Source organism: Wasmannia auropunctata, unplaced genomic scaffold (genome assembly GCF_000956235.1).
Source record: "Wasmannia auropunctata unplaced genomic scaffold, wasmannia.A_1.0 LD336106.1, whole genome shotgun sequence".
In the NCBI taxonomy this organism is placed as follows: domain Eukaryota; kingdom Metazoa; phylum Arthropoda; class Insecta; order Hymenoptera; family Formicidae; genus Wasmannia; species Wasmannia auropunctata.
Genome location: NW_012026784.1, coordinates 967,579 through 993,892, shown reverse-complemented (window position 1 = coordinate 993,892; position 26,314 = coordinate 967,579). Strand labels below are relative to the sequence as shown.

Below are 26,314 nucleotides of genomic sequence, written 5' to 3'. Positions count from 1 at the left end.
TGCCTTCAATCTTTCCTATCAATTTTTTGGCACAACTACTCCGGTTCCTTGGTAATTTTAAATGATCCTCTTGATCCTTTTAATAAAGTTGTAGACGCACGTAAACGTCTCCCGTAAAAAAAAAATTCGAAAATCATTGTTATTGGTTGGTTATCTTAATAAGTTAACTTAATATATGACACGTGTTTTTTATTTATTTCTTAAATCTATATATATTTACAATACTTATTAAACTTTCGTCAAATGCAATTCCGACGAATATGAATATCTAAATACAATGAGTTCGAAAAACGCTCGGTGGATCTAACGAATATCAAAGCGTTCACACGGCAACGCCCGGGAACGTGCGAATAATAAAAGCGAAAGAATGAAAAATGAAGCGACGTCGAGCGCGAGGCGGACGGAGGGGGTCTGCTAAGGCGCCAACCGATCGATATAACCGATTTATCGCGATAAAATGGATTTCCGGACGACGGAGGAGACTACAATTGAATTATCCTGGACTCTGAGGCGCTCCGCGGACACGTCCGCGCCCGGAACACATCGACAGGTGCACGTCAAACCGGTTCGAAGTCGTATAGTCATTGTGGTATGCACAATGTGTAATTGGAACTGTTTTGACAGGAGCAATCTTTCTCTCTCTTTTCCCCTCTTCTCCTTTCTCTCTCTCTTTCTCTCTCTGGCTATGGCTTAGATTGCGTCAGAATAGACTGTTTCCGTTCAGCTAATAACCGCTAATAACCGGGTTTTGACCTCTTCCGAGCATGACGCTCGTAGTGGCTTAAGTGTAATTACTGCAGAAAAATATTAGGACATTTCGCGTGGACATATATACATACGCAGATAGAACGATATTTTTGTTGACGTATCTAAAAGTACAGCTACTACAGATACGGAACTGAAAATAATTATGTAGGACGCTCAAGTATGATGAGCAATGCTGTAAAAAGTTATGACATTCTAGCAACCTGTTTGAATGGCCTACATAAATATCTTGATGATTTAACAAAATTATCTTGAGATCTGCAGCTAAATTTTTTCTAGATACTTAGCAAAACGTTCTTCCTGTATATATATCTATATATATAACATGAAGCGCATGAAAATATGTACTATATGCAAAATATAATAATAATAATTTTATATATATACATACTATATATATAATATGTATAATATATATAAATATATATAAATATACACATAGAATCTTTGCGGAAGACGAGACTGCGGCCGCATCATAATTTAATAATAATTCCACGCCGATTACGTCACATGACGTTTCCACTTGCCGACGACGCGCCCCGCGATGTTTACATTTCGACAGAGCAGGTTCAACTTACGAAACGCGAGAAGCCGCGAATCATTCCCCGCTCGCCACAGTGGGCAGATCCACATGGGCAGATCCACTTCTATCCACCTTGCCTGCTCTCGCACCGTCGACGGTGGGGACACGTATAGTCGACGCGTCGTCGCGATTCAGACGCTGCGCGCGGACGTAATATTACGCGATAAAATCGGCAAGGTCCGGGACTTCTCAGGTCGCGAGCTCTGTTTCTCTGTCTCCTCATTCGAGCAGAAATAATCTCCTCTCGAAAGGAGATTATTTCGCGCAGAGAGACGCGCGAATGATGTAGGTCTGCATGGCGGCTTGTGCCCGCGATTAAGCAATTATCTCGTTGCACGGCGAGAGTGAATCAATTGCGCGCGAATGCGCTTCTGCAATGCGCTTTATCGCGGAAACTTTACGACGCGCGTGTCGCACGTACCGCACATTTGTCACCGATGCATACTTAATGTATACGATTTTACTCGAACTGTTCACCCGCGTGTTCAGCGTATTCGGTGATTTATCGCGCGCCTCGTTCACGCAAGGGAGCGTCAATCGCATCGTGTCATCATGCTGCAGTTTAGCGACAGTCAACGAGACTAATCTCGGGCGTTGCTTGCCAAGGTAACGTCGATCATCTGCTCGGAAACGGTCGGACACGCTGAATACGCTCGCCTTGACTTAATCTGGATTTTTTTAATTCTCGCAGAGGGGCGAGAAAGAGAGAGAGAGAGCTATATATATATATATATAGAGTATTGAACGCGACCACGCTGCGCATTGCGATTTTATTACGAATAATTTCGCAAGGAAACTTACACGAACAAATTGAGTCACTCGTTTTTTTTCCTCCGTACCTATCGACGCACGTTCGTCAATCGATTCGCCCGTGTCGCCTAGCGCGCGAGATAATTATTTCACCGCGACGCAAGCCGTATATTAATTATTTCCGGTTCACGCGCGCAAGGATAGCCACGCCAAGATGCTGCGCATAATAGGTTCTTTTTTTCCTTCTTCATGCGAGAAAAACAGACCGCTCGATCCCCGGAGGTAAAGATTAACGACGAGATGGGCAACGCGCGGTCGCGGCCGCCTCGGCGCTGCCGCGTCCCTCGACGGCGATGACGACGATGACGACGATGTCTCGCCAGGTCGAGTGGTGCACTCTCGTATATCCGCCGTCCACAGGTAGTACAGGCCAGCAACAAGTGGTGCGAGGCATTAATTGCGTATACGAGCGACGAGTCGCTCGAGGAGTCGTGATTGCGCGGAAGTATCAATTTCGAAGGGGGAGGCCCCATACGGAGCATATAGGCTTCATATTCGTGTCGCCGACTCGCGCGACCTTCGCGATGCGCTCGCCGCGCGCGGCGATGACAGAGGATGAAAGAGATTCGATCCGCTCCCCGGAACCATCGGAAACATCTCGCGGGACGAGGCTCCACCGCGGCGAGGAAGCCCTTCGATATATCGCGCGCGCGAGGACGCTGTCGACGCGATCGGGGAAGATGACATGCAGCGGGTCTCCCGGGAGCCAGGACCGATTGATCGGCTCCGCTTTTCTGCGAATCTGCACTTTATCCGCGCGATTACAGTTTCGTAACTTCGTCGATTTTCTCCACTTTCTATTTCACGGATCCCCATCTGCTCGTGACCCTCCGCGAGACAGCAAGGGGGAAAGGGGAAAGGGGAAGGGGGAAAGACGGAACAGGAACATCGAGATGCGCGCTCTCGCGCATCTCGCGAACGGGTGAGAGATTTCCCAGCCTCGTCGCGGGAGCTCTCTCTCACCTCCTCACGCCTTGAGACAAGCCGGACGCGGCCAAAATGTTGCGAATCAACGTCGTCGTCGACGAGTGTACGCTAACGAGTCGCGGGAATTTGGAGTTCTCGTCCGAAGGAAGAGAGGGAGAGAGGCTGGAAGGGGGAAGGGTTGAGAGGAAGGCGCGTCCTTCGCCGTGGGAAAGCTCGGAGCTTGTCTTATCCTTCCCCCCCCCCTCGCCCTTCGGAGCATCCCTCTGTCGGATGCTCCGAGCTCTCGCCAGCCATCTCTCTCTCCCTCTTTCTCTCATCTGCCAGACTTACGTTCGATGTAATGCTCTCCGCTCTCCGGCAGCTGGTCGAGGGCAAGGTCGCACCCGGGATCCGCGCTCCTCTCGTTTCTCCGTCACTCTCTCCCCCTTTCTCTCGTCGAACGCACAGTTAACACCCGAGGGCGGGAGAGAAGAACCGGAGCACCGACAACAACGACAACGATGACGACGACGACGACACGTCGCGCTCGGTCAGGGATCCACGGTCGCGTCTCCGCCGCACTCTGTCATTCGTAACAGCGTCGCACTGGGGAGCACCGTACCGTCGGAGCGATCGCGAGAAAGGAGGCTGCTCACTTGGCGCCGTTTGCCGCGCATCTGCGTGAGTGGCGGGCGCGGGCGGTTCGGTTCGGACGGATCACGGCGCGAGAGCGGGTCGCCGCGCAACGCCACGACGAGTGCGCGCGCGGCTGCTCCGTCGGCGCGGACCAATCGCGAGCTGCCGACGCGTCCGCGCGCGGACGGGGCCCCACGGGCGCGCCATTTGTCGCGGCCCCTTGTGTGCGAGGTTGACCGCGTCGCGAAACTTCGCGCATCGCGACGCCACGCGGGGCGACGTCGCCGAGACCGTCGTCACCGGCTGGCCTCTGCGGAGAGATCGCGATCGTGCGGTGAGTACAAATTTCGCGCGCGCGAGAAACGCGTGTTCAATTCCGTGATTTTACATCGTTGTACACAGTTTTCCTGCCGGAATCCACGGAAGTCGGAAATCGGCGAGCGTCGAAAGGGGAGCCAGGTGCAGCGCCGTCCGGCGCATGCGCGACTCCTCCAGGCGTAGCCCCGAATTACGCGCGGCGCGAAAATTGGACATTTTTGAACGATTGAGTTGTGGCCGCGAGTACACAAGTTGCGAGAAAACGATCATATTGCTCAGGGTATCTTTTTATAATTTTGCGTGAGAATTCGAATTTATATGTATATATAAATGTTAATTAAACTCTTAATGATATTATCATACAATTGTCGTTAGTGATTACCTTTATTTCCTACGATTATTAACAATAAAATGCTCATAGCATTAACAAAAATTGTCATAGCTATTGTTTCTTCTCTACATGTTATTGCGTTTACAATTTTATCGCTATTTTTGTAAAATAAGAAAAACATTTTTTATTGATTTGTTCAATAAGAGAAATTAAAGAATAAGACCCTAACTCGAATTCCTGAAACATGAATATTTAATTTGATTTAAAATGTGAATCTGCAATCTTTATGCAACACGCGATGTTTTGGAAAATTAATCTTTTCGCGATGGCAGCATCGGTCGTCACTGTATTATTCTGACTACCATTCTTACAATTAATATGCAACGAGCGTCACGCAATTATGATTCTTAATGTGTAACAAGTATAATCAGCCTTAGTATGCGTATGCTATAGTCTCTTAGTAGCGCAAGAATTAATGTACATAATATGTTATACTAATAATGTATATTTAACAATATTTAATATTACGTATACACGAATGAAATATACATTATTAATATAACATTAGTATCACATGTGATATATACATATAAATATCATATTTATGATAATAGTATATACCTATCTACATTGTCTAAGAAAACTTACCTGATATACTCTACAGAGTCATAAAAATGAATTATTTTTTAACTGATAATCAGTCTTTACGGTGTCATCAATTGTGCTGTACAATGCCGATATTATCGATACAGTTGGGCCTTTTTTCGTATAAGTATAGAGTCGTTGGTAAAGGCACTTTCTTTTCGATGCGCGTTCTTCAAGTCATATATAAAATCCTCGCTCAAAGGTCTTATTCGGTTTCGCGTGGGACGTCGGTGTTTCACACTGTCCAATATCGGACGCGACGCTTTCTTGAGCAGTTTGTCAGTGATTGCAGTATTACTCACGCTACCGTTCGCGTCCATACGTTCACCCGCGTCGTCACTGGCCTCCAACGTGGACTTATCGGAGTTCGACCGTTCGGTCGCGTTTCCGTCCGAGCCGAATATCACTTCCATTGCCAACTGTTTGAATTCAGGGTTGTCGTCTAATTTTTTACAGTTCATCATATCTTGCAACATATCCTGTATCCTACTCTCGTCGCTCGAACATTCAACACCGCCGTGCGACTTCGCGATCCGCTCGCTCGCGGCAGCGGCTTCGCTTTGAGAAACGTGTGTATTCGAGTCACTGGAATTGTTCGAGTCCGCACGTGTTTCTTGACATACAGCTGACGATACAGTAACCGCAATATCGGGATTATCCAATTTTTCCTTAGGACTTGTCACATCCTCGTTACACGTGTACTCGTCCGGCGGTATTTCGAGCACCATTTCCGCTAGAACCCTGTTATTATTTTGCGTACCGTGCGCTTTGTTGCAATGCGCAACGCACTCACATTTTGCGAAGCACTTAAAATCGCACAGCTCGCAGCGATAGCGATTCCAGCCGACGTGCATCGCTGCGTGCCTACGTAGATTGGATATGGATATGAATTTTCGTTTACACAGAAGGCACCGTAGTTTCTTGAAGTTCGCGATTCTTGCTAATTTACCCTCCATTAGTGAAGTCCTATCGTTTGGCGATGCCGAACACGAAGATCGCAGCTTGGAATTATCCTCCTCTAATTGTACCTCATCCCTCTCTAAAATTTATATAAATAAATTATAGCGTTGTTTGCATTTGCTCCATTTATTTAAATTATTATTAAGCGTAAAAATATATAACTCACTTTTCGAATCAATCAATTGCTTCTCACCGTGGCCTGATGCTTTCCTCTTATTTTTTATCTTCGAAGCGGTCGAACTAACTTTGTTCGTGATATCGGATGATTTTAAATTTTCGTCAGGTAAGGAATTATCTTGGTTTTCAGCAGCAGACAGTGCTTTACCATTATCAGTATTATTAGATAATGTAATATTGGAATTATTTTTATTTACTGAATTCTGTTTAGAGAAATTATTATCTTGACTCTGTAGTATATCCCAATCTGTCTTATTAAGACTAGAAACATTTTCTACACGGATGGCCATTTCGTAATCGCAAATTTCAGAAGATGACGATAAACGTTCGACATCTTTGTCTTCAGATCTGGCTGCTAAATTGACATCTTCTGTTTCACACAGTATATTATTGGTTGGTGAGACTGATAAATTATTACACTGTTTCAATCTAACTGCTGTTTCGTCGCATGCAGCGATTGGCGTTTGACAACATTGCAAATAAGCAGACAAAGGTTTCTTTCTTAATTTCCTTCCGCGTCTACCGCGGAGCTTTGTATTAGATTCTATACTTATCGGTACCTACAACGTAATTATCAGTTTAATATACATTATTCTATAAATATCTAGAGAGAGAAAAAATCGATAAAAAAAGAATATCGGAATTTACCTGAGTTTTATCGCTATTTACATTTTTCAAGACAGATACTTTGGTTGCACGAACATTTTCCACACCTTTCATCGCAATCCTTCTGTGAAACGCTGACTCTTGAATCCGAGATCTTAATTGACGCACTTGTCTATGGGTCATCTTATGAGCTGTTTGGAAAATTGTGGATATATTATTATTCGAAACACTGTTTTTAAGCCTTGTGTCCACAATATAGTAAAAATTCCCACGAGTATCGATCATGTAACTTTTTCTCTAGGGCGGAAACGTGAAAAGTGAAAAATTTCTCCATTAAATTCAATGATAAAAATTTTCACGTTTTCACCCTAGGGAAAAAGTTAAATAATCGATACACAGATTCTCGGACAGAGAATTTGGACTAATCGCATTTAAATTCGGTCATTTGATCAATGCGATTAGTCAATTCTCTCTCCTTTTGAGATCACAGACCGAGATTTCTGCTTCATAGACACAAGGCTTTAGAAATACTATGGCTGGATCAATACTGAAAATTTATAATATATGTAACATAGAGTCACATAGAGTTATAAAGTTTTAATACTGACAGTCTATTATAACACTACTGAAAGAATATTAAAAATTTTAGCATAACAAAAAATGGCACTATTTCTTAATATAATACCTTTAAATAAATGTCGATAGACGCCCCACGTATTTACAAATAAATTCGTGCAGTAAGGACAAGAGAAGCACAAACGTTTGGACGTATGCTGCGTTTTCATGTGAAAAGTTAACGTCTTCTTCGTTGAGAATCTTGCTTTACCTGCGAATCAAAACGAGAATTTTTTTCATATCTATCAAATATTTTGTTACTAATAAACAAGAACGATTCGTACTTACATATAGAGCAGGACAAGTTGTTCGTCGGTAGTCTATATATTAACAGTTCATTCTCCTCGTCGCTCATATTCACTTGAATAGGACTATCACTTTTTTCCACTTGACTTTCCAACATTTGTCCCTCTGGTGCGAGGTGGTCATTCTGATCCATCATAGCATGCAATTCTGTTATCTGAGAAAAGGATGAACTATACGTTATCCTCTAAATATGTGCAAAAATTAATATAAATAAAATATCAATTAAATATATATTATAGCAATAACAAAAGCTTAATCAACGCTATTATGAGTTACTGTAATATAAACTGTACTGTAAATTACTTACTTCTTCTTTCATTAAATCTATATCATTGTCCACCATATCCGATTTGATAGTTTGATACACCGCGGAACGATTTGTATCTATAGCCTCCAAATAGATACGTCGATCATCTGGAGTGTTAGGAACTGCATTTTCATTCTCCAATTGCTTCTCCCTATCTTCCTCTTGCCTTTTACTTAGCATATCTATTATCGTAGTGAGATCCTTTTTATTTGGTTCTTTGGATGCTTGGCTCCTGAGAATTCTATCATTTTTAACGCCATCGTCATTTGTCTGCTGTGTCTTGTACATGTGTATTATTGAGTCTCTGGCACAGTACTGGAAAAAAAAATTATTATCTTAAGTACAGCAAGCAGTAAACAGTGAAAACACACAGATATGCTCTATATATTCCACTTACATTGTAGTCATGAAACTCTCTGTGCGTGACATCAAACTTTTCCTTACAGTACTCTCTCTTGTGAGACACCAAGTTCACGATGCTCCTGTACATGCTGTAGCAGATGCGGCATTCGTATATAATGTTGCATTCGTAGGATAATATAGATTTAACCTCCTCGGTGCCGTCCTCGAGGAGCCTGCTGACTTGTTGCAAGTCCGACACGCTCGTGTCAATCGGCTTACGGAGGCTGGACGGGTCCGGACGACCCGTGCCGTTCGTACCCTTGACGAGGAACTTGCCGATTCTCCCGTTTCTCTTGTTTACAGCCCTGCTCCGCATGGACCTCATCTTCCGAGACTATCCGAGCGACGGCGTTCTCGGAGTGTCTACAACGTACGCATTTAGAGGATTACGGTTTACTTGCAGGGGGCAATAAAGGTCTCTCCGGCACGCAACGTGGGGCAAATTCGCGACCGGGCGAAATCCGAGATTCGAGGAGAAACGACGCGAGTCCGAATCGGGAACAAATCGAAGATGCTGAATGTAGTACAACGCGTATAAATCGTATCTAAGATGATCAACAGGTTGCGAGAATGGCAGGTCTTTCCACGCGTGGAAAAAATTCGGACGATTTCCAGTTAGTCGGAAAAGGAATCACGGGGGACTATGAGGGCAGTGAGACTCGTGCAGCAGTCCACGCCGTGTACTTACGCTGAACCGGGACGCGCGATCTCTCCTACGTTTTACTCGGCGCGATCGACATTCAGCCCGCGGATGCCAGCGATTTTCGCAAGAATGTAGAACGACCTACCAGTACCGCGCGGCCACGCGCAGCTTTGCGCACGAAGAGCCGAGGAATTTCGATTAAATGTTGCCGCGCGCGGCGCGAATTGCAAAAGCCCATCAGCCTCCTACGACTTTCGCGACATTTTCCGCGCAAGCTTCCACACTCACCGCTCAGCGAATCGGTTTTCGGCAGCACCTTATGCACAATTTAGGGATGTGTGTGGGCGAGATATAACTCCGTAGGTATCGATATATCCATCAATGAGAGACCTTGAGTAAATCTTCGTGATCATCAAAGGGAGCTCTTTGAGGGTACGGGAGATAAATAAAGGATATCGATATTATCTAATGTTGATTTAAATTTGTGATTGTTAACATAAATATTTATAAATATGAATATTTAATATAAATTTATATAAAATAGTTGATATAAATTTATTAAATAATATGTATATATTATGAAAATTGTAATTTTTTTATTACATTAAATAATATACTTATATAAATAAGTATATAAAATTCTGTAATATACATACAATTACAATTTTTTTTTACAGCTGTCATCTTTATGGATCAATAATCAAACGGATATAGTAATTATAAAAATGTTAATTTTAAATAAAATTAAATATTGTCAGTTGTAAATATATATATACAATATATGTCTACAAAATTGTCTAATAACCAATCATAAAATTAATATTACATTATGGCCTATAATTGTTTAAATTTAAGTAGCCACGCTACTCCCATATACGATTGTCGAACTTCAATAATTATCTCGACGATCGGTATCCACAGATTTCTATAGTAATTATCTGTGTTTGGTATCTATGCTAATTAATTGTAAGAAGCGATTCGAGAGCGAGCGTGTGGAGTAGTATCTCTATCTTTGTTTACTAATGCCAGCGCGCGTTCAGTATTATTGTATTTTTTAGTGGTGCACATTGCACGCTCGTCGTCATCGTCGCTCGACTTCCTCGTGTCGGCGCATGCAGGAAGCTACACCTACGGAGATCGCGAGATGTCCGTCGCAAGATGCGCCCGTCTGTTTCCCTCGTCAAAGGTATGTACTCGCGTCCGGTCGAACCGACCGGCGACATAACCTCTCAATTGTTGTCAAAACACCGCTCCACCACGTCTGTCTTCTCAGCCAGGATGCTCCCCTATTCTCGAAAAATACGAAAATACTATAGTATACGTTATGTATACAGTATTATGGAGTTTCGTACGCGATATAGCTTCAGGAATATATATAGAAATCCTGGAAGCCGCGTGCCACACGCATGATCCCGCTAACCGAGCACGTGTTTCAGAACGCGGCGTTGTTATTGAGCCAGAGGATAACGCAGCCACATGGAGACCTTGGCACCGTCAGGCTGCTACCGGCGATTTTCACGGCGTACCCGCCGACGCCCCGGGATATCCACACGTCGTCGGAGCTCCGCACGTCCGCGGTGGAAAACTCGGTTGTACGGCCGAAAATGGGATTCATAGAGAGAAGTCTGAGAAAAGCCGGTATTCTGGACATCCACAAATATGTAATTGACAATTTTTCAATATGTAATCGCCGATAAGCCTTGAGCGAGAGCTCTTGTGAAGCTTGTGTCTTTAAATTAATAAATTTATATTAACAATCTGTAAAAGCGCACTCTGTGCTTTTACATCTGAATGTCCAAAGTTTAATTGAATGGTAACGCTGATTTAATTAATTGCAGAGAATGATATTATTGGGCTATATGGTATACGAACGTATAATGAATCAAGTGGATTACCCTTTCTTCTTCAAACGTAAGTTTTCTGTCATAAGATATGATCGGTATGCATCCCCGTTTTATTGATAGCCTTCGAATACATATTTAGAGAACCTGTAGCTTATGTTACACATCTACTATAAAATCTCAAAAATAAAACACATTTATTGATAAGAGTGATGAGACATAAATAGGAACCATAGTTCTAATTCTTTTGGCATATCTCCTTTGTAGATTTTAACATGCCAGATACATTTTTCTCTTGGTTTCTGGTGACGGAGCTTCACGTGTGGATGATAATGGTTCGCTATATGGCAAACGAGAATGATGGAAAAATTGTCAGGAATAATGCGGTAGCAGCAATGTGGCAGGACTCGCAGGCCAGGATACACAAACTTGGTGTAGGTGGCATTTTACTTTTTAATATGTTGTCGTATGTACACACTTATGCTCTTGTCATAATTTTATATTGATTGCTGATTATTGAAGTACAACTATTGCATTATTATTGCAGCCAGTTAAGTCCAAAATTAAAAATGAACACCTACAGGAAATATCGTATCAATTCAATGCTGCTATAATAGATTACGACGAGGGCATACAATCGGACGACAAAGTATTAGCGGGAGCATTGTGGAGACGATTCTTTCAGTCGGAATGCAACAATCCGGAACACGTTGAAACGCTTGTCATTTACATTAGGAAACAGGTAAGCCTTACGTTTTAGACAAAATTAAAAATGATGTAAAACTATATTCCGTATTTTATTCCATGTTGTCGGCGCAAAATAACTTGCGAAAGTTAACGTGCAATTCTTGCAACTGTATTTTATTTTTAAAAAATTTCTTTATTTTCCAGATATGTCTGTTTGACAGTTTATCAAATAATGAAATCTTTTTAAGAGAACCTACTTTAAAATTAATAGACATAAAAAGTTTGTGTAAGAATCAACAATCATGATTACAGTTAGCAGATAAGAGTGATAGATAATGAAATATTGTGTTCTTGTAAATACATAACGTTATTATGCAAGGAATGTAAAAAATATATAGTAATAAATGTAGAATGTTATTTTTTTCGTAAAGTATCTTCTCTAAAATAACATGTTTTTTTTCTTACTTTTTGTTCTTACGCATACTTAATAGAACTCATCAAGTCGAATCGACAACTAGTTAGATGTAAACTCAAGATTGTTATTACATTTAATTTTGAGATCTCCCAGGCTTGCAATTATACGGCACATATAAGTTCTCATGCACTTTGCGTCGCATTCGTTCCTCAGTGATGGTTCAGCTTGTTTAAAATAGTGCCTGAATCAATTATCCTTGGTTGAAATAGAATACTTGACACAGATAATAATTCACAATTATGCTATAATTAGTCTATATACGTTACCTGTAGTAGCGATTTAGCAGCTCCTCGTCGCTCGATAGTTTGGATAGCCAAATGTGTAACGAGTTGTATGTCAGGTCGGAAAGGCCGTATTCCTCTTTAAATGAGTACGACTTGTACCACGTTGGCCGCTGGTCAGGGGTAGCGTTCGCTAGAGTTAAATTATATATCCAATTCTCGAAATCCTCTACCGCCTGTAATAGAGTTTCGCCCGTGTAAATGTACATCGCGTGTATTTCACCGGGATGACTCGACACTCACGTAATTTTGGCTGTCGACAGTGTACACCTTGTAGTTGGAATTTAAATTCTGAAAGGTGGTCGCGCTACCGCCGTTCCACGCGACGCTGTTAATCTTGTCATCGTCACTACTGTAAATCAACTGCACTTCATCGTTGTGCGTATGGCCGTTGAACTGCGCTCTAATAATGTGGGCAAATCGGTTGACAATTTTGATGTATTCCCTCTTCCATGCGGTGTTACAGTCGTCATGATCGGGCGGTATGTGCGCTAGTATGTGCACGTACTCCCCATCTTTTTCAGCTTGCAAAAGCGTGTCCGCCAGCCATTGCAACTGGCCGTCGGGATCTTGTGAGTGATACCACAGCCACCTGTAGAAATTATTTCTATATACGATACCGCGTAAAATAAAATATCTGAAGTATGTTCTTCCTGCATTTCAAATAAGTATGTGATAATCTGAAAATAGAATTTAGAAACGCAATATTGGAGAAAATGAATTATATTCAAAATCACGCGATATGCTGTGATGAAAGATAAATCGCGACACTTGATATTTCAGATTGGCAAACAGATATATTACTGAGGTAAACATACATTGCAGATTAATCAATAAGTCGCGATATCGTTTGTAGATTTTTACGATATCGTAATCTACAAACAAAATTAATTTCTTGTATTTCACAATCAATTAGAAGTGATTTGATACGTGGACTCACCAGTTGTAATTATAACATACGTTATTGTTCAGGGCTATAATTCGAAACCCTTTCTTAGGCGAAACCGTGTAGAATCCACCCTGTAGAATGGTAGAGCGTGTAGATTCAGGTAACCAGCCGTAATTGATCCATAGATCAGACATCATTTTATACAGCCATTGTGTGCTTATCTCATCGTTAGTAATCGTCTTAGGTGCGAATCTAGAAAAATTGCACAACGTTATAGTAGTATCAAAACATGATAGTGAGTAGGTGCTAATTAAGCAAAATAAATTTCTATATAATAAAGACTGGATGGCTCACTGATTTAAAGGATGCGGCTCGTGATTACCCAAAATAGGGTACACTTTGACATTTTCGAATGTTTCGCGAATTTGCAGGTAGCTCTTGCTCAGACTTTGTTTATTTCCCTCAATACTAGTTTCCCAAACACCGTGGTCTACTATGTCGCCAGTGAAATAAACGTAGGAGATATTCTGCAAATTAAAATATTCCATGAAATAATGCGCGGTTTTAGAAGAATTATAAATATAATAATACAGGCAGTAGGTTCTCACGTACTTGATGTTGATCTCTAATGTGATCTAGGACATCAACAACGGTATGCCACGGACTGTCGCAAAAATTGTAATCTCCCCAATAGCCTGCCACCTTGCCGCTTGTATTCGAGTCATTTTGCCCTTTCCGACAGCACGTTGGTTCGTCACAAAATGAATTGCCGTAAGGCTCGTAGTTAGGATCGTAATGAATATCTGTTATTTGCACTATACTTATGGTCTCATTACTCTCTTTCGGTTCAATAAATTTTGGGGGACCATCATCAATGTTGACTGTCCAATTGAACTCGTCATCATTAAGCGGACAAGACGGTGAGTTCAGTAGAAATCCACAAATTGTGGATGACGTTAGATTCGGCTTTGAATCTATGATATGCACAATTATTGGCTGCAAGTAAAACGTTTAATAAAAACATTGGGCATGTTAAAAATAACACTAGTTTTCAAAAATGTTTTTTTAAATTTTGAATCAGTGTATTCCTTATAGGTTTTTGAATGCTGAAAATGATGCTGCAAGCCAATTTTCATTAACACGTCAGAGGTTTTCAAAATAATTAAAGTTTAATGTGTTAAAAATAACTTTTTTGAAATTTTTTTGATATTTGAAATTGTTTTCTAAAAATGATTAAAATTGTCTTGATATTCTGATTAAAAGTTATGAAAGTATTGTTTATTCCTTAGAATGTATTTCTTTTTATTTCGATATCTTACATTTTATCAAGCCACGTTATGAAGAACTTAAATGTAGAATTTTACTAAGATAATAAATTTTTCGCCTGTAACATGTACATGTATTTGAAGTATATATTTGTTTATAGCTTGTAGCTATCGATAGACATATATAGTAATGTGGGACAAATTCCGCTAAATATGTATATAAAAAATATATATATATGTATATAAAAATGTGTATCAACAGCCTCAAACTATAAAATATAAATGAATGACTTTATCGTCATAAGCGAAAAATTTGCTATTTTAGCAACTGTGTATTTAAATTTTTCGTAACATAAAAAATAAAATATTCAAATTTAAAAAATTGCATTTTTATTTTCAAAGTCATTTTTTACACATTAAACTTCAATTATTTTAGAAACCTCAACAAGCTAGTGATATTTACCTTGCGGCATTGTTTTTAGCACTCAAAAATCTATAATACATTGTCTAATTTAAATAAATCATAATTTTTAACTGTAAACTAATATAATTGATGCCAAAATATCTTATTGCTATGAAAGAATTCTTACTTATTACTCGTTAAAAAAATAAAATTTTTCAATTTTCGATATTTATTTGCATAACAATTTAATTTACGTACTAAATTGATGGTTACTGCACCATTGCAGACTTGTGCCGTTTGCAGCTTTAGTAGAGTACACAGTTTAATCACTCTAGAACTTATGTCTTCTACTGACATGCCATTTCTATAATATTCTATAAAAGTATTTACAACAGATTTACATATTATGCAAATGTTTGATTTTAAATCGCCCTCGAAACTACGCCAATCTGTATGCTGCAAGCCGGTTGGAAGAGTTAGACTATGGATTAACTGTTGAAATTCTTTAGTTTCCTTTTGTTCAGGTACCCAATTATTAAGTTCATGTGTAAAGCGTGATATTGTTTCATCTGTAAAAACAGCCAATATATTTTAGTTTTTTTTTTTTAAGACAGGGTACAAGATATATTAATTAATAATATATGAGTATTATTTTTTGCCTTTATGATTCTGTGTTTAAAGTAATTATCTTACAATCCTATAACATGACAACATCTATGAAATACATCTGATCGAGGTTGCGCAATCTTAATTGATGATTAAAGATAACACAATCATTAATTTTAATTTTTTACATCCACGTTGAAATCCAATCCGAGATCTCTAACGGAGAGGAAATTGATCAAGCACATTGATCAATTGGCTGAATTGTTCAAACGTGATTTATTAATTTCTTCTCCGTTCGAGATCTCGCATCGTACAATTTCTAGCAATTTCTAATCTCATCGAGGAGCTTTAAGCAACATGAATGTACAGTAAAATCACTTATACATATATTTCGCTCTGTCAAGATTGCACAATTTTGATCAAAAAAAACATCTGATAATATGGATAGCATGAAACATTATATCAAACTTTGCATTATTTGATGATGTAAGTTCAAATATGAATATTGTCTTTTGTTAATATATTATTTACAGAAAAAATATATAAAATTTTAAGACTGTAAATGTACAATTTGTTGATTTTTAATTTAAATTTTTAATAATTTATGTAATAGTTTGTCATACTTGTATTACTGGTCACGTTGCTGTTTGCAACTTTTAATAAAAGTGCAAGAAACAATAGTCTGCTGAACCGCATGTTGTCGCGACTGGGTCACTGTAGCACCACTGCGTCCCGAGAGTTATTGAACAGTTATATAGTATCATGCTATTATATCTTTAAGATAATTCCCCCACTTCAAACAGTTTCGAAATGGTTCAATATGTATAAGAGATGATAGAGATATAATTATTACCACAATGCTACGTTATGATCAATGCGTAACATAAAACAAATAAAAAGGTTGCTATCGTTATGATAATATCTAATCATTTTGCTTTTATACTTGTAGTAATAGATATTTCGCTTTGATAATGTACTTGATGAATTCTGTAATAATTAAAGAAAATCTGTAATCACACGGTCTTCAATGTTCCGTGCTATATCACTAATTTAATTAATACTATGTACATTTAATGAAACACAATAAATAATATCGTAATTAATTATTAATTAAAAAGTGAAATGTAATCGAACTTGTACTTGTAAAAATCATCAATTTTATTTCATTTCTGGATTTTTATTAATACATAAAATATATTTATTAGGATATAATACATAAAATATATGTATTAGGACAATAAATTGAACGATTATCTTAGACATAAAAATATTTCGATTTCATAGCGATCGATTTATATGTGTCATATTTATACGCGTGCTGCATTTAGATCTTTAAATGCGGTTGCATTAGAAGAGTGTGAGTACATATCTCAGATATCTTGCAAGAAGATTACATTAATTCACAAAAATTTTATTTTGAATCAGATAAGATGTTTCTCGTAGATATTTGGATTACTGAAAATGACATCGCAAGCCAAATTTCACAAGCAACGTCGAGTTTCCGAGATAATTCATAATTGACGTCATTGCGTTAACAATTTTGCGACGTTGTTTTTCAGTCTTCGCAAATCTATAATATGTATAGGAAACACCTTAGTTCAAAATAATTTTTGGTTGTAAATAAATCAAATTTAAAAAATTATGTACTCTTATTTACTGACTTCAGACATTTCAATCTTCGATCATAAGATCGTCCATCATTTCCTCGAGTGTGATCTGCGGAATGCTCGCGTCTATCTCGTTAGTATCAACGGGGATGTGCTTCCGAATGTCTCGATATATATTGATGTTCTGCCTCAATTCTGGGTCTTCCTCCAACTCATCCAGGAATTCATTGTACTCGCTAAAATGCAATTGATATCATGAGACAATTTCGCGTTACACAAACTAGTATATTTTGCACATCGTTTTCTACGTACTTATTTTCTGTACTTATACTAGCCACTTCGTCAGTAATATGTTTCAGCTTCCATACTCGCGCCTTGCGACGAGCCGCCTTGTTATGGCCGTAAAACTTCTTTACCAGAATGACATCTGGTATTAAATCTTCACTCAGTTTCTCAAAATTGCTATCGTTAATATTACTGTCCTTCAGAGCGTAACTGCAATAAACGAATACAAACCAAATTATATATACTCTTAAAATAAAATATTTATTCTATAGTAACAATGTAAGACACGTGCGCATTTCGATGCATGTTACAAATAATTTATTATAAATTATTACATAAACTTACCCAAGTACCGAATCACCTGGTTTAAGTATATGGCCTAAATGTGTACGCGTGTGAATTGGATTATCGTTTATCCCCAACTCAGATGCTTTCACTACCCATGCGTCCGCTATGATGTGCTACAAAATTGGTTATTAAAAATTAGCTTTTTGAATGAATTACGTATTCAATTTCTCATACGTTAAGAAGATAAATATTTTCTCTCAATATGATGTTACATAAGTAATCATACACAATTGTATTGCTATCGAATTAGCTTATACAGAAGGAAAGCTTACTTTATTAGAGATTATCCCTTGTCCCGGAAAAACTTTTCTCTGATTACATTTCATCGGTTCAATATCCATCACGATGTATTCTGTTAATTGTTTCGGATCGCATATACTATTGAAATTATTTCTCCAGTAGACAGTCGCACTAACTTCAGCAACTAAACGAAACACGCAAAAATACACTGTATAGCAACAATTAAATTTATCGTTAAGATTAATATTATCTTACAAAACTTACTTTGCCCCGATACAAAGTCTATAAGATGTACAGAATTTGTAATTCGGTATACCAAACAAATAGGACTGATGCCACCCAAGTGCAGACCCAACTTCCGTGGTAGGCAGACTACGCTGTCCTTGGAGAGGGGAACGATTTCAACACTGTAAATAGTTCAATAAAGATATAACGATTCGCCTTGCAATGTGTCGCACAAACGTAGGTTGCGTATATTCACCAGAATGTAAACTTGTAATTGTATATATTACTATGACAATCGTGTGAAACTAATTTCTTCGAATGTTGATACTGGCATGGCATTACCGTCGTTAGAAAATCAACCATTTTTCTGGCCGCCACTTCGTTCGCAAAGTAGAAGTCCAGACCGTCTGTAAATGGTTGGAACATTTTATCTGTTTTTTTAAATCTGTTATCTTGATTGCAATATATCAAAGCTCTGAAATGCAATATTTACCATGAATAGGCTTTATGCCCAGTGTATGGTCATGTGCCTTATTTTTCAATATCAATTGTTCTAAGTAGTAAAAGGTTTTCTTGTTTGTTGCTCTCTGCCGGACTTGCACCTAGACAAGCGATATGCACAAGGATACATATAATAATATAATAATTCAGCACATTTGAATTTTTTTCTCTCTGTAACATCATGAAAACTTACGCATGCACGCCAGTAATCCTTAGCCTCCGTACGGTGACAATCTTCGCACATCTGATTATTCACGAGGTATTCGACCACGAATACTTGCTGCAGGACTGTTCCTCCGATTACTTCTGCATGAACAGTTAGCTTTACCTAAGAATAATAATAAGATATTATAAAATGGAAGAATTTGACGCATAAAATCGAATTAATTAATTGTAGACGATTGCATAATCACTGCATCATGAGAGTTAAATACATATATAACTATTAAAAGATTATAGACAAAGATATACCGGTAATGTACAGCTATATATTTATGTAAAAATCAATTGTATATTTTAACTATCAACAAACATCAATTAAAAAGATACTATTTCATGCTGACGCTCGATACTCATGGGATGCTGATAATTGAAGAGTTTAGATACCTTTTTATGATAATTCATTTTTAGATACATCAAAACAGATCATGTGATAAAAATTGATTTCATCAATTATCAATTGTCAGCGTTAGCAAAAGATATACCTAAACTATTGAATTTGATCTCAATATCATATAATTTCATACAACTTTATTTATATCACCTGTGGAACTTACTTTCAATCTTTTTGAATGTGGCTCTGTCCATATAAAATTGGCGTCAATCAGTTTCACACGGTTCAAGCCCTTTAACTTTTTCAAACACAACGACAAGAGTTCTCTGGATTCCAGTGCGGCGTGAATCCAATCGGAAGGTGGCTGAAGGTACCTATTACAATGACATGCGGTATTAATTTGACCGAGATAATCCTTAGTACATACACAATTGGCTCATTTCTGTACCTCTCGCAACCCTTGCAAAAATGTATGGTCGCTTGTTTGGGAATGCCCTCGGTAATGTCCACATGACTACGCAGGCATCCTACACACATGTTGGCAGGATTCGGCTCAATAAGAACCCCGCACTCGCAGCAAAGGCTGTGAGTAAGGAAAACAGCTGTTTTTACATGCTTGCGAGAAATTTTTATTATATCTCTATCTAATTTTTTTTATAGTCATATATATATATATATATATGACTATAAGAAAAATTAGATAGATATAATAAAATAAAAATAAAAAAAATATATATATATATTACACATTATATTTCAAGATAATTACAAGGCAAAACGTCACGTATTTCTAACAGATTTTTTTCATTTTGTATCAAAATACATTAAATGAGTATATTTTCATCAAGAAATTCGCAGTAAGATTTTGTTTTAAAATATTATCTTGCAGAATATATTATGCACATACGTACATCATTCCTTTCGTTTCTTCCTCCTCGGAAGTTTGAACGTACTCCATTTTATGCGTTTGTAACTAAAAAAAACGAGAATTTTATAAAATTCTTATTTTACAGCGCTCCATGCGCCTCTTCACGTGTCTGTCTCTTTAAATCTCCACTTAATCTTGGAAGCGGAAAGTACCACGATAAATTGTATCTGATTCTAAATATATATAAAATTTTGATCTTCTTGCGACAAATCCTTCAGCTTGAACAAAAATCTCTCTTTACTTGAAATTATTTCTAACTTTATTTTCGAAAAACGTGAATATTAACCAAAAAACACTTCACATACGCTTACCTCCACAGTTCCACTAACCAACTAACCTGTAAACTAATCTCGTGAATCATAAAACCAAACCTAACTTAGCCTTGTATCCATGATGCTAGAAATCGATCAGAGATCTCGAACGGAGAGAGAATGGACCAATCATATTAAGTATCACTCTTGTCCAACTGAGACGCAAAGCGCAAAAATCGCCTATACTCCGATTGGTCAACTCTAGAGTCCCTATCTAGGGATTCTAGTCAACTCGAGGCTTTGATTTTTAATAGATTACTCGGAGTAACTTCACATCGGAGAAACGAACGGCCGCTAAGTTCATTCGAGTCGGCTTGTCGTCGTCGTGGTGGGTGGTGAAAGGTATGGTCTAAAGTATTTATGTAACTTCACTTTGATGAAGCGGAAAACAGCCGGTCGCTGTCACCGGACCAGGACGACGGATAAGGCTCGCCAGGTAAGGCACCAGGTAGACGAGGGCAGTGAAGAAGAGTCAACGTGGTGAGAAGCGGAAGCAGACGACGAATCGGCCGAAATCCGTTTCTTTTGCAGACGAGCGAGGTCACGAGGTTGTACGCGGATCGACCGCTGAATTAGGATCCTCTGAGAGGATGGGCTCTGGCCAGAGCGCTCGGAAGCTGACCATCTCGAACGAGGAGGAGGTCGGGGTGATCAAGGTATCGAACGCGATTGTGCAGCGTCTCGCCCAGAATGAGAAATCGCGGTCCTGCGAACCGTCGCCGCCGCCGTCGCCGGGCGCGAAACCCACCGCCGCGCCGACTCAACACCCGGCGGCACCTCCCGGTGCCGCGACAGCCGCGCCTCAGGCCGGCGAAGCGACGCCTGGGCAGCCGGTGTATTATTATCCGGACTTAACCATGTCAGCCCTTCAAATGCAGCAGCAGATGGAAGAGGAGCTGAAGCGGCAGGATCAGCACTGGCAGAAGCGCCTGCAGAATCTGGAGGACGGTTACAAAAAGATCAATCACATCTTGAAAAAAGAGTACCAGAAGACAGCTGACGAGACTTCTATCACTGGTGTGTTTAAATATCATTTGACAGCTTTCTAAGAACCACCGGTTGTTCCACTTTTGGTTGAACTATGTGATAATTTGTCTAATGGATAAGTTTCTGTAAAGTCAATACTAGCTCTATAGTATTTATCCATTAGATAAATTACAGCAGAGTGCAGTTTATCTGAAGATAGATTATCATACTCATAACGTAAAGCTTAAGTCTAAACAAAACTTATACAGCAGCTTTCCAATTTAATATAAATATAAATATGTATCCTTACAGGACAGAAAATTGACGAAATTCAGAATACAGTGCAACCATGTTTGGAGAACAGTAACAAGGTCCTGAAGTGTTTCCAGGACCATCCCAAGGAGACTCTTAAATGTTCGAACTTGGTGGAAGAGTTTTCCAACTGTGTCTGGAACGTGCACTATTCGCGCGTGATCGAAACACGTTCGTAATACGTTCTATTTGTGCGTCACGTGGATCCCCAAAGGACATTTAGTTGAGAATTAATAAAATTGTACATCAAAGTGTAAAGTCTAAATTGCTTAATATCAGCAGAATTGTCGCTGATGGAGAAAGTAGTACACATAAAGCAGAGTACATGAGGAAAAATGTAAAAAATAAATGAAATATATTGATTTATAATAAAAATGATTGTTACATATGCGAGATAAATATTGTTAAGCCAAAGAACACACAAAGTACATTTTTTTCATTAATAAGTACTTATCCCAGATCTAATCAGCATTCAGCAATAGAGTTTATAATACCGCATGTGGCTAAAAATTTATTAACTAAAATAATGAAATAATAAGTGACAGTTGACACGCCTGATTGAAATAATTTGTATGTACATATATTACTTCTCCGAAAGGAAATACAAAACTGTAACGAAAACTTTATAGAATACTTAAAATTACATGATTAATTATTCATAAAAATAAACGAGAATGTATCACGAATTAAGACAGTACAAGGCTTTCTTTGTACATAAGGAGTGTACAAAGTGTACAAAATTTTGTAACTAATTGCGGGAAAGTGTATGTCGCAGAGGCCAATCTAAACGACTTATTTTGAGGTTCCCATACAGTTCTATTTATAGATTAAAATATATACAGTATAACCCAGGGTGCATGACCCAAATAAAGGCCTACAACAGCACAGCACACATAGATTGTGTATATATATATATATATTCTATAATATATATATATTTTTGTATATATATAAGATTATCGGTAAATATAAAACGAGAGGAAATGTTGGGGCAAATGCAAGATTGGAAGTACATTTGAAGGTATATTGTCTAAAATGTATGTAAAATATATATCCTATTTATACATTATTAATACTTGCCGAATAGAACGTGTAGTGATCAGTTTAGTCTCGTGCAGTATAAAATAACAGTTGGCAACATACCCGCCATCAAGATTTGTACCACTTTTTCAAAAAGAAATACAAAGCAACTATAATGAAAATTTCAATTTATGGAATTCTTAGAATTACATGGTTATTTGTTTATAAAACTAAATATCACGAATTAAGACGGGTACAAACTTCGGCACACGCGTGATGCACAAAATTGAAAAGAGGATGTACAGTGTATTAAGAGGCACGTTACACCACCACACAATAGTATATGATAATATTTGTATATAATCTTGTAATGAAAAATTAATATTTTTTTCTAATATCTCATGTCATGTTTAATGAGTGAAGTGTGATGTTTAAATTATGCAATACAAGTAACATAACGTAACAAATTTCAGAAATCGTGAGCAAATGATTAAAAAAAAAGGGAAAACCGAGAAAACCTTGTTTATCTATTTAATCGGTTTTCTTATCACCACTCGATTGCGCGAGTTTCGCATGCTCCTTAGTCAAACGATCGTATTCCTTCGTGAGTGACTCCGCCTGCGATTTTAGCGCTTCCTTATCCTTCTTCTCTTTAGACAGATTGTTCTCGAGCTCCTGGTTCTTCGTCTGTAACTCCTTGATTTGATTCTTCAGTTCCGAGACAGCCTTATCGTGCGCCTCGTTGGAATCGTTCTGCGCGCTTTCCCCGCCGACCGTTCTCTGGGACAGCAGACTTCTGGCTGTGCTCGTCGCGGACTGAGCCTGCCGCATGGCCGCCTCGTTTTGCGCGAGTAAGGTGGCCTGGGTGGATATCAGGATAACAAGACGGCGTATCACCAAGCTCAGAAACAAGGCGAAGCCGGATATGTAGAAGTTCCTCTGTGCGCGGAACAATCTCATGTTTTCTGAAAGAAATGTATGGGGGGAACGTAAGAATTAAAAGATTCCGCATTCGTATCTCACTTTTAATTGATAACTCTCAGAAAAATTTAATACTGTAAGTATAATTAAATTGGTTAGCAATTAATTACTTATTTTAAGTATAAAAAACTGTACTAACAACAGCGCTTCTCACTACTCACAATTAATCACTAATTTAATATTTACAGTATTAAATTTTTAAATTATAAGTCTTTTGTATTTTTATATTCTTTTTTATGGCAATTTAAATCGTATTCTTCTGGCTCTTGATTACAGCACAGATTATGCACGTCTATATTCATTAAAAATTAAATTTTTTACTAAATATCTCTAAGAAAATGCCATTAAATGTGCATTCAGCACATAATTTGTATTATAAAATCTCTTACTATAAAAATAAATGAACACATTTATTGATAAATGACGTATGAATATGGACCATAATCTGTGCCGTAATCAGAAGCCAGAAGAATATGATTCAAATTGACATGCAAAAAGAATATAAAAATACAAAAGATATATCATATAATTTACCTTGCATTTCGAGATTCAATTGATGATGATGGTTCTCGTGATCCAGGCTCTTGGTGTACTTGTGCATCTCTCGTATGGCGTCCAGCAGAAAGAGAACTAGGACACCCAGCAGTACTATGAAGTAAATGGAAGCCTGATTATTTATACTTTGCAAAAAGCGCGACCTGAAGAGCCTCTGCCATCTGGTCGGCGAGGCAATTGGCAGCACCAGGAGGAGAACGATTGCGACCTCGATGTAGAGGAAACCAGCTATGAGCGTCCACTGTAAACTCATGTTTGCCTCTTATTCTGTGCCCCCTCGTGTATGGATACCTGAAAAAAAAATGGCAAGATACAGATGCCAATGTATAGTTTCGTCAGGTATTTGTTGTGGCAGCTCGGTCGAGACGGATATGTTTCGCCTCGGTCAGAGCATTGCATCATTTTTTTAAGTGATGAAATCCCCCCCCCCCGCCACTGTGAGAACATCAAAAAATTTAGATTCAGTATTTCGTGTTTAATATTATTGCGTTTTCGCCTTTGTATTCCACTTAACGATTTTTCGGATTCATTTCATTATGTACAGACGTGGACGTATCGGTTGCTTGTTTTTATAAACTTCGAAACGCACTAATATTTTGCAAATACGAACCACGATTGGTGTCATACTATCTCTAGACTAAAAATAATAACATCGTGGTTCACAAAATTGTGAACCATCGTGGTTTGCAGAATATTAGTTATCTATAAAACATATATTATATATACACTAAAAACCTATGAAAAAATTGTCGCAACCGATATGTTTACGACTGTACATACAAGATTTCGGTCATGTGAAAAAAAGAAGCATAGTGTCGTCTCGAGACCTTGGAAATGAGGTGTTTTTTTTTTATTGTACTGTAGAGTTTTCCTTCTCGCTTTTGCCAAATATCAAACCTACATCTATTTCACTTTAAATATAAAGAGCGTATACTAGTTTAGCTATTAAAAAAAAAATAAACAGACCTCGGCGGATCAAGCGTTCATCGAAATTCTCCTCGTCAGCCGAGTTTTATTTCCTTCTGCACGTGAGCACGGCGCTTCCTACCTTTCCTAGCGAAATGCCTGCGCGACACGATACGATAATTGCACCGAAACGAAAAACACTGCATTAATTCACGTCGCTGCAACGACGTAATTGTACACCCCGACGAGCGCGTGCGACGCGAATTGACAGGATGACACGCGATTTCTAAACGTATCGGTCGTGACGCGTGATATCACGTCATTCTTGGTCATTCTGAGATACCCCGCGACGCGAGGATTCGTGGTGATCCCGCTAATCGACGACGATCCTGCGGACCGTCCCGGAACCCGCGCGACACTGTCACGTTTCGCGCGTGTGATAGTCGCGATTCGTAATCGCGATCCGCTCGGAATAGAATTACTTTAATAAAGGACCACGTTGCCGCTAGACGGAGAGAACGAATCTCGACGATCCGGAGGCCGGAATCGTCAACTCTCGTCGGTACGCCTCTTCTAAATTAACACTGACACGAAGAGATATACATTTTGAATAGCTGCTTAGCAACGAATGTATATATCCTCGGCGTAATTATACATCCCGTTCGCCCGGGCGACCGGCGAGGCGAATTTTACTCGTTAGCCACTGCCAAAAACGGTTTCACCAAAAGAGGATTCTTACCTATTATACTCCCCGAAGACGAGTGGCGACGACGAGAGAAATATCTCGAGAGGTTTGGGACACGTCGTCAGTCCGCGGAGATTTTTGCGACGTGCAACGACCAACGTGCAAGGTGCACGAGCAGCGGTAGGCTCAAAGTACGAATCCGAGCGCGAGCAATGTCGTCGGCGGTTTTATAAATAAACCGTACCCTGTGACGTCACCTAGGCTCCGAGGAAAATACATGAATCTCTCTCTCTCTCTCTCTCTTTCTCTGCGCCTCATTTTCCTTCTCTCTTTCTGTCACGATACACATGGCATATACGGTAGTCGCGTGCGATTCGCATTGCACGCGATAGCCAATCACCTGCCGTGGCGTGTAACTACTTCTGGAAGAGGAA

At 39.0% G+C, this 26,314-nt stretch overlaps 7 protein-coding genes across 13 annotated transcripts in view; 2 read left to right on the top strand and 5 right to left on the bottom strand.

Annotated features, from left to right (window-relative positions):
- Positions 1 to 3,766, bottom strand: part of LOC105451446 (tetraspanin-1) — a 33,900-nt gene extending 30,134 nt beyond the window's left edge. Inside the window, exon 1 of the mRNA XM_011691902.1 lies at positions 3,416 to 3,766. The gene's annotated coding sequence lies outside the window, so the exon portion shown is untranslated. The remainder of the gene's footprint in view (positions 1 to 3,415) is intronic.
- Positions 3,767 to 4,895: 1,129 nt separating this feature from the next.
- Positions 4,896 to 9,316, bottom strand: LOC105451426 (MATH and LRR domain-containing protein PFE0570w). Of its 3 annotated transcripts, none has more exons than XM_011691867.1 (8): positions 9,056 to 9,316; positions 8,363 to 8,730; positions 7,966 to 8,280; positions 7,641 to 7,842; positions 7,423 to 7,563; positions 6,780 to 6,928; positions 6,121 to 6,691; positions 4,896 to 6,033 (listed from the first exon to the last, which is right to left on the bottom strand). In XM_011691867.1, the coding sequence occupies exons 2-8, from the start codon at positions 8,690 to 8,692 to the stop codon at positions 5,090 to 5,092; spliced, it is 2,652 nt and encodes an 883-aa protein (XP_011690169.1). In that variant the 5' UTR covers positions 8,693 to 8,730; positions 9,056 to 9,316; the 3' UTR covers positions 4,896 to 5,089. The 3 variants fall into 3 exon arrangements, with proteins under 3 accessions (XP_011690169.1, XP_011690177.1, XP_011690184.1); XM_011691875.1 differs by having other exon boundaries at positions 9,156 to 9,316; XM_011691882.1 differs by having other exon boundaries at positions 7,641 to 7,812; positions 9,056 to 9,315.
- Positions 9,317 to 10,014: 698 nt separating this feature from the next.
- On the top strand, positions 10,015 to 11,955 carry LOC105451414 (ubiquinol-cytochrome-c reductase complex assembly factor 1). The gene is made up of 6 exons (XM_011691844.1): positions 10,015 to 10,196; positions 10,447 to 10,671; positions 10,849 to 10,921; positions 11,119 to 11,285; positions 11,399 to 11,593; positions 11,743 to 11,955. Exons 1-6 carry the CDS (start codon positions 10,155 to 10,157, stop codon positions 11,842 to 11,844), a joined length of 804 nt encoding a protein of 267 aa, XP_011690146.1. The 5' UTR covers positions 10,015 to 10,154; the 3' UTR covers positions 11,845 to 11,955.
- Positions 11,630 to 16,218, bottom strand: LOC105451419 (sphingomyelin phosphodiesterase-like). Its single transcript, XM_011691858.1, has 8 exons — positions 16,081 to 16,218; positions 15,110 to 15,420; positions 13,796 to 14,179; positions 13,538 to 13,710; positions 13,235 to 13,435; positions 12,538 to 12,886; positions 12,280 to 12,470; positions 11,630 to 12,194 (listed from the first exon to the last, which is right to left on the bottom strand). Exons 1-8 carry the CDS (start codon positions 16,151 to 16,153, stop codon positions 12,053 to 12,055), a joined length of 1,824 nt encoding a protein of 607 aa, XP_011690160.1. The 5' UTR covers positions 16,154 to 16,218; the 3' UTR covers positions 11,630 to 12,052.
- A 406-nt stretch (positions 16,219 to 16,624) lies between these two features.
- LOC105451392 (60S ribosomal export protein NMD3) lies at positions 16,625 to 20,548 on the bottom strand. Of its 4 annotated transcripts, XM_011691814.1 has the most exons (13): positions 20,482 to 20,548; positions 20,128 to 20,189; positions 19,665 to 19,799; positions 19,440 to 19,590; positions 18,857 to 18,991; positions 18,656 to 18,764; positions 18,419 to 18,569; positions 18,202 to 18,344; positions 17,970 to 18,121; positions 17,695 to 17,810; positions 17,377 to 17,559; positions 17,119 to 17,300; positions 16,625 to 17,027 (listed from the first exon to the last, which is right to left on the bottom strand). In XM_011691814.1, exons 1-12 carry the CDS (start codon positions 20,503 to 20,505, stop codon positions 17,129 to 17,131), a joined length of 1,533 nt encoding a protein of 510 aa, XP_011690116.1. In that variant the 5' UTR covers positions 20,506 to 20,548; the 3' UTR covers positions 16,625 to 17,027; positions 17,119 to 17,128. The 4 variants fall into 4 exon arrangements, with proteins under 4 accessions (XP_011690116.1, XP_011690107.1, XP_011690133.1 ...); XM_011691805.1 differs by lacking the exon at positions 16,625 to 17,027 and having other exon boundaries at positions 17,085 to 17,300; XM_011691831.1 differs by lacking the exon at positions 16,625 to 17,027 and having other exon boundaries at positions 17,085 to 17,300; positions 20,456 to 20,536.
- A 179-nt stretch (positions 20,549 to 20,727) lies between these two features.
- On the top strand, positions 20,728 to 22,419 carry LOC105451385 (MICOS complex subunit mic25). Its single transcript, XM_011691792.1, has 3 exons — positions 20,728 to 20,891; positions 20,987 to 21,472; positions 21,734 to 22,419. Exons 2-3 carry the CDS (start codon positions 21,046 to 21,048, stop codon positions 21,910 to 21,912), a joined length of 606 nt encoding a protein of 201 aa, XP_011690094.1. The 5' UTR covers positions 20,728 to 20,891; positions 20,987 to 21,045; the 3' UTR covers positions 21,913 to 22,419.
- A 109-nt stretch (positions 22,420 to 22,528) lies between these two features.
- LOC105451372 (B-cell receptor-associated protein 31) lies at positions 22,529 to 26,117 on the bottom strand. 2 transcript variants are annotated; one of them, XM_011691783.1, is made up of 3 exons: positions 25,935 to 26,117; positions 24,269 to 24,580; positions 22,529 to 23,718 (listed from the first exon to the last, which is right to left on the bottom strand). In XM_011691783.1, exons 2-3 carry the CDS (start codon positions 24,540 to 24,542, stop codon positions 23,285 to 23,287), a joined length of 708 nt encoding a protein of 235 aa, XP_011690085.1. In that variant the 5' UTR covers positions 24,543 to 24,580; positions 25,935 to 26,117; the 3' UTR covers positions 22,529 to 23,284. The 2 variants fall into 2 exon arrangements, with proteins under 2 accessions (XP_011690085.1, XP_011690090.1); XM_011691788.1 differs by lacking the exon at positions 25,935 to 26,117 and adding an exon at positions 25,256 to 25,551.
- Positions 26,118 to 26,314: the final 197 nt, after the last annotated feature.

Excerpts from the sequence above, each read along its gene's own strand:
- LOC105451426 (XM_011691867.1), bottom strand. The coding sequence starts at position 8,692 with ATGAGGTCCATGCGGAGCAGGGCTGTAAACAAGAGAAACGGGAGAATC. Across the intron at positions 6,929-7,422 it reads CTATCGACATTTATTTAAAG|CTCATAAGATGACCCATAGA; the intron begins GTATTATATTAA and ends TTTTCCAAACAG. Across the intron at positions 6,034-6,120 it reads GCAATTGATTGATTCGAAAA|AGAGGGATGAGGTACAATTA; the intron begins GTGAGTTATATA and ends TATAAATTTTAG.
- LOC105451414 (XM_011691844.1), top strand. The coding sequence starts at position 10,155 with ATGTCCGTCGCAAGATGCGCCCGTCTGTTTCCCTCGTCAAAG. Across the intron at positions 10,922-11,118 it reads TTACCCTTTCTTCTTCAAAC|ATTTTAACATGCCAGATACA; the intron begins GTAAGTTTTCTG and ends TCTCCTTTGTAG. Across the intron at positions 11,286-11,398 it reads CCAGGATACACAAACTTGGT|CCAGTTAAGTCCAAAATTAA; the intron begins GTAGGTGGCATT and ends TTATTATTGCAG.
- LOC105451419 (XM_011691858.1), bottom strand. The coding sequence starts at position 16,153 with ATGCGGTTCAGCAGACTATTGTTTCTTGCACTTTTATTAAAAGTTGCA. Across the intron at positions 12,887-13,234 it reads GTATGTTATAATTACAACTG|GTGGCTGTGGTATCACTCAC; the intron begins GTGAGTCCACGT and ends TAATTTCTACAG. Across the intron at positions 12,471-12,537 it reads CTGTCGACAGCCAAAATTAC|GCGGTAGAGGATTTCGAGAA; the intron begins GTGAGTGTCGAG and ends ACTCTATTACAG.
- LOC105451392 (XM_011691814.1), bottom strand. The coding sequence starts at position 20,505 with ATGATTCACGAGATTAGTTTACAG. Across the intron at positions 19,800-20,127 it reads GAAGAAACGAAAGGAATGAT|CCTTTGCTGCGAGTGCGGGG; the intron begins GTACGTATGTGC and ends CCTTACTCACAG. Across the intron at positions 17,811-17,969 it reads AAGGGATAATCTCTAATAAA|CACATCATAGCGGACGCATG; the intron begins GTAAGCTTTCCT and ends CCAATTTTGTAG.
- LOC105451385 (XM_011691792.1), top strand. The coding sequence starts at position 21,046 with ATGGGCTCTGGCCAGAGCGCTCGGAAGCTGACCATCTCGAACGAGGAG. Across the intron at positions 21,473-21,733 it reads TGACGAGACTTCTATCACTG|GACAGAAAATTGACGAAATT; the intron begins GTGTGTTTAAAT and ends GTATCCTTACAG.
- LOC105451372 (XM_011691783.1), bottom strand. The coding sequence starts at position 24,542 with ATGAGTTTACAGTGGACGCTCATAGCTGGTTTCCTCTACATCGAGGTC. Across the intron at positions 23,719-24,268 it reads ATTGAATCTCGAAATGCAAG|AAAACATGAGATTGTTCCGC; the intron begins GTAAATTATATG and ends CATTTCTTTCAG.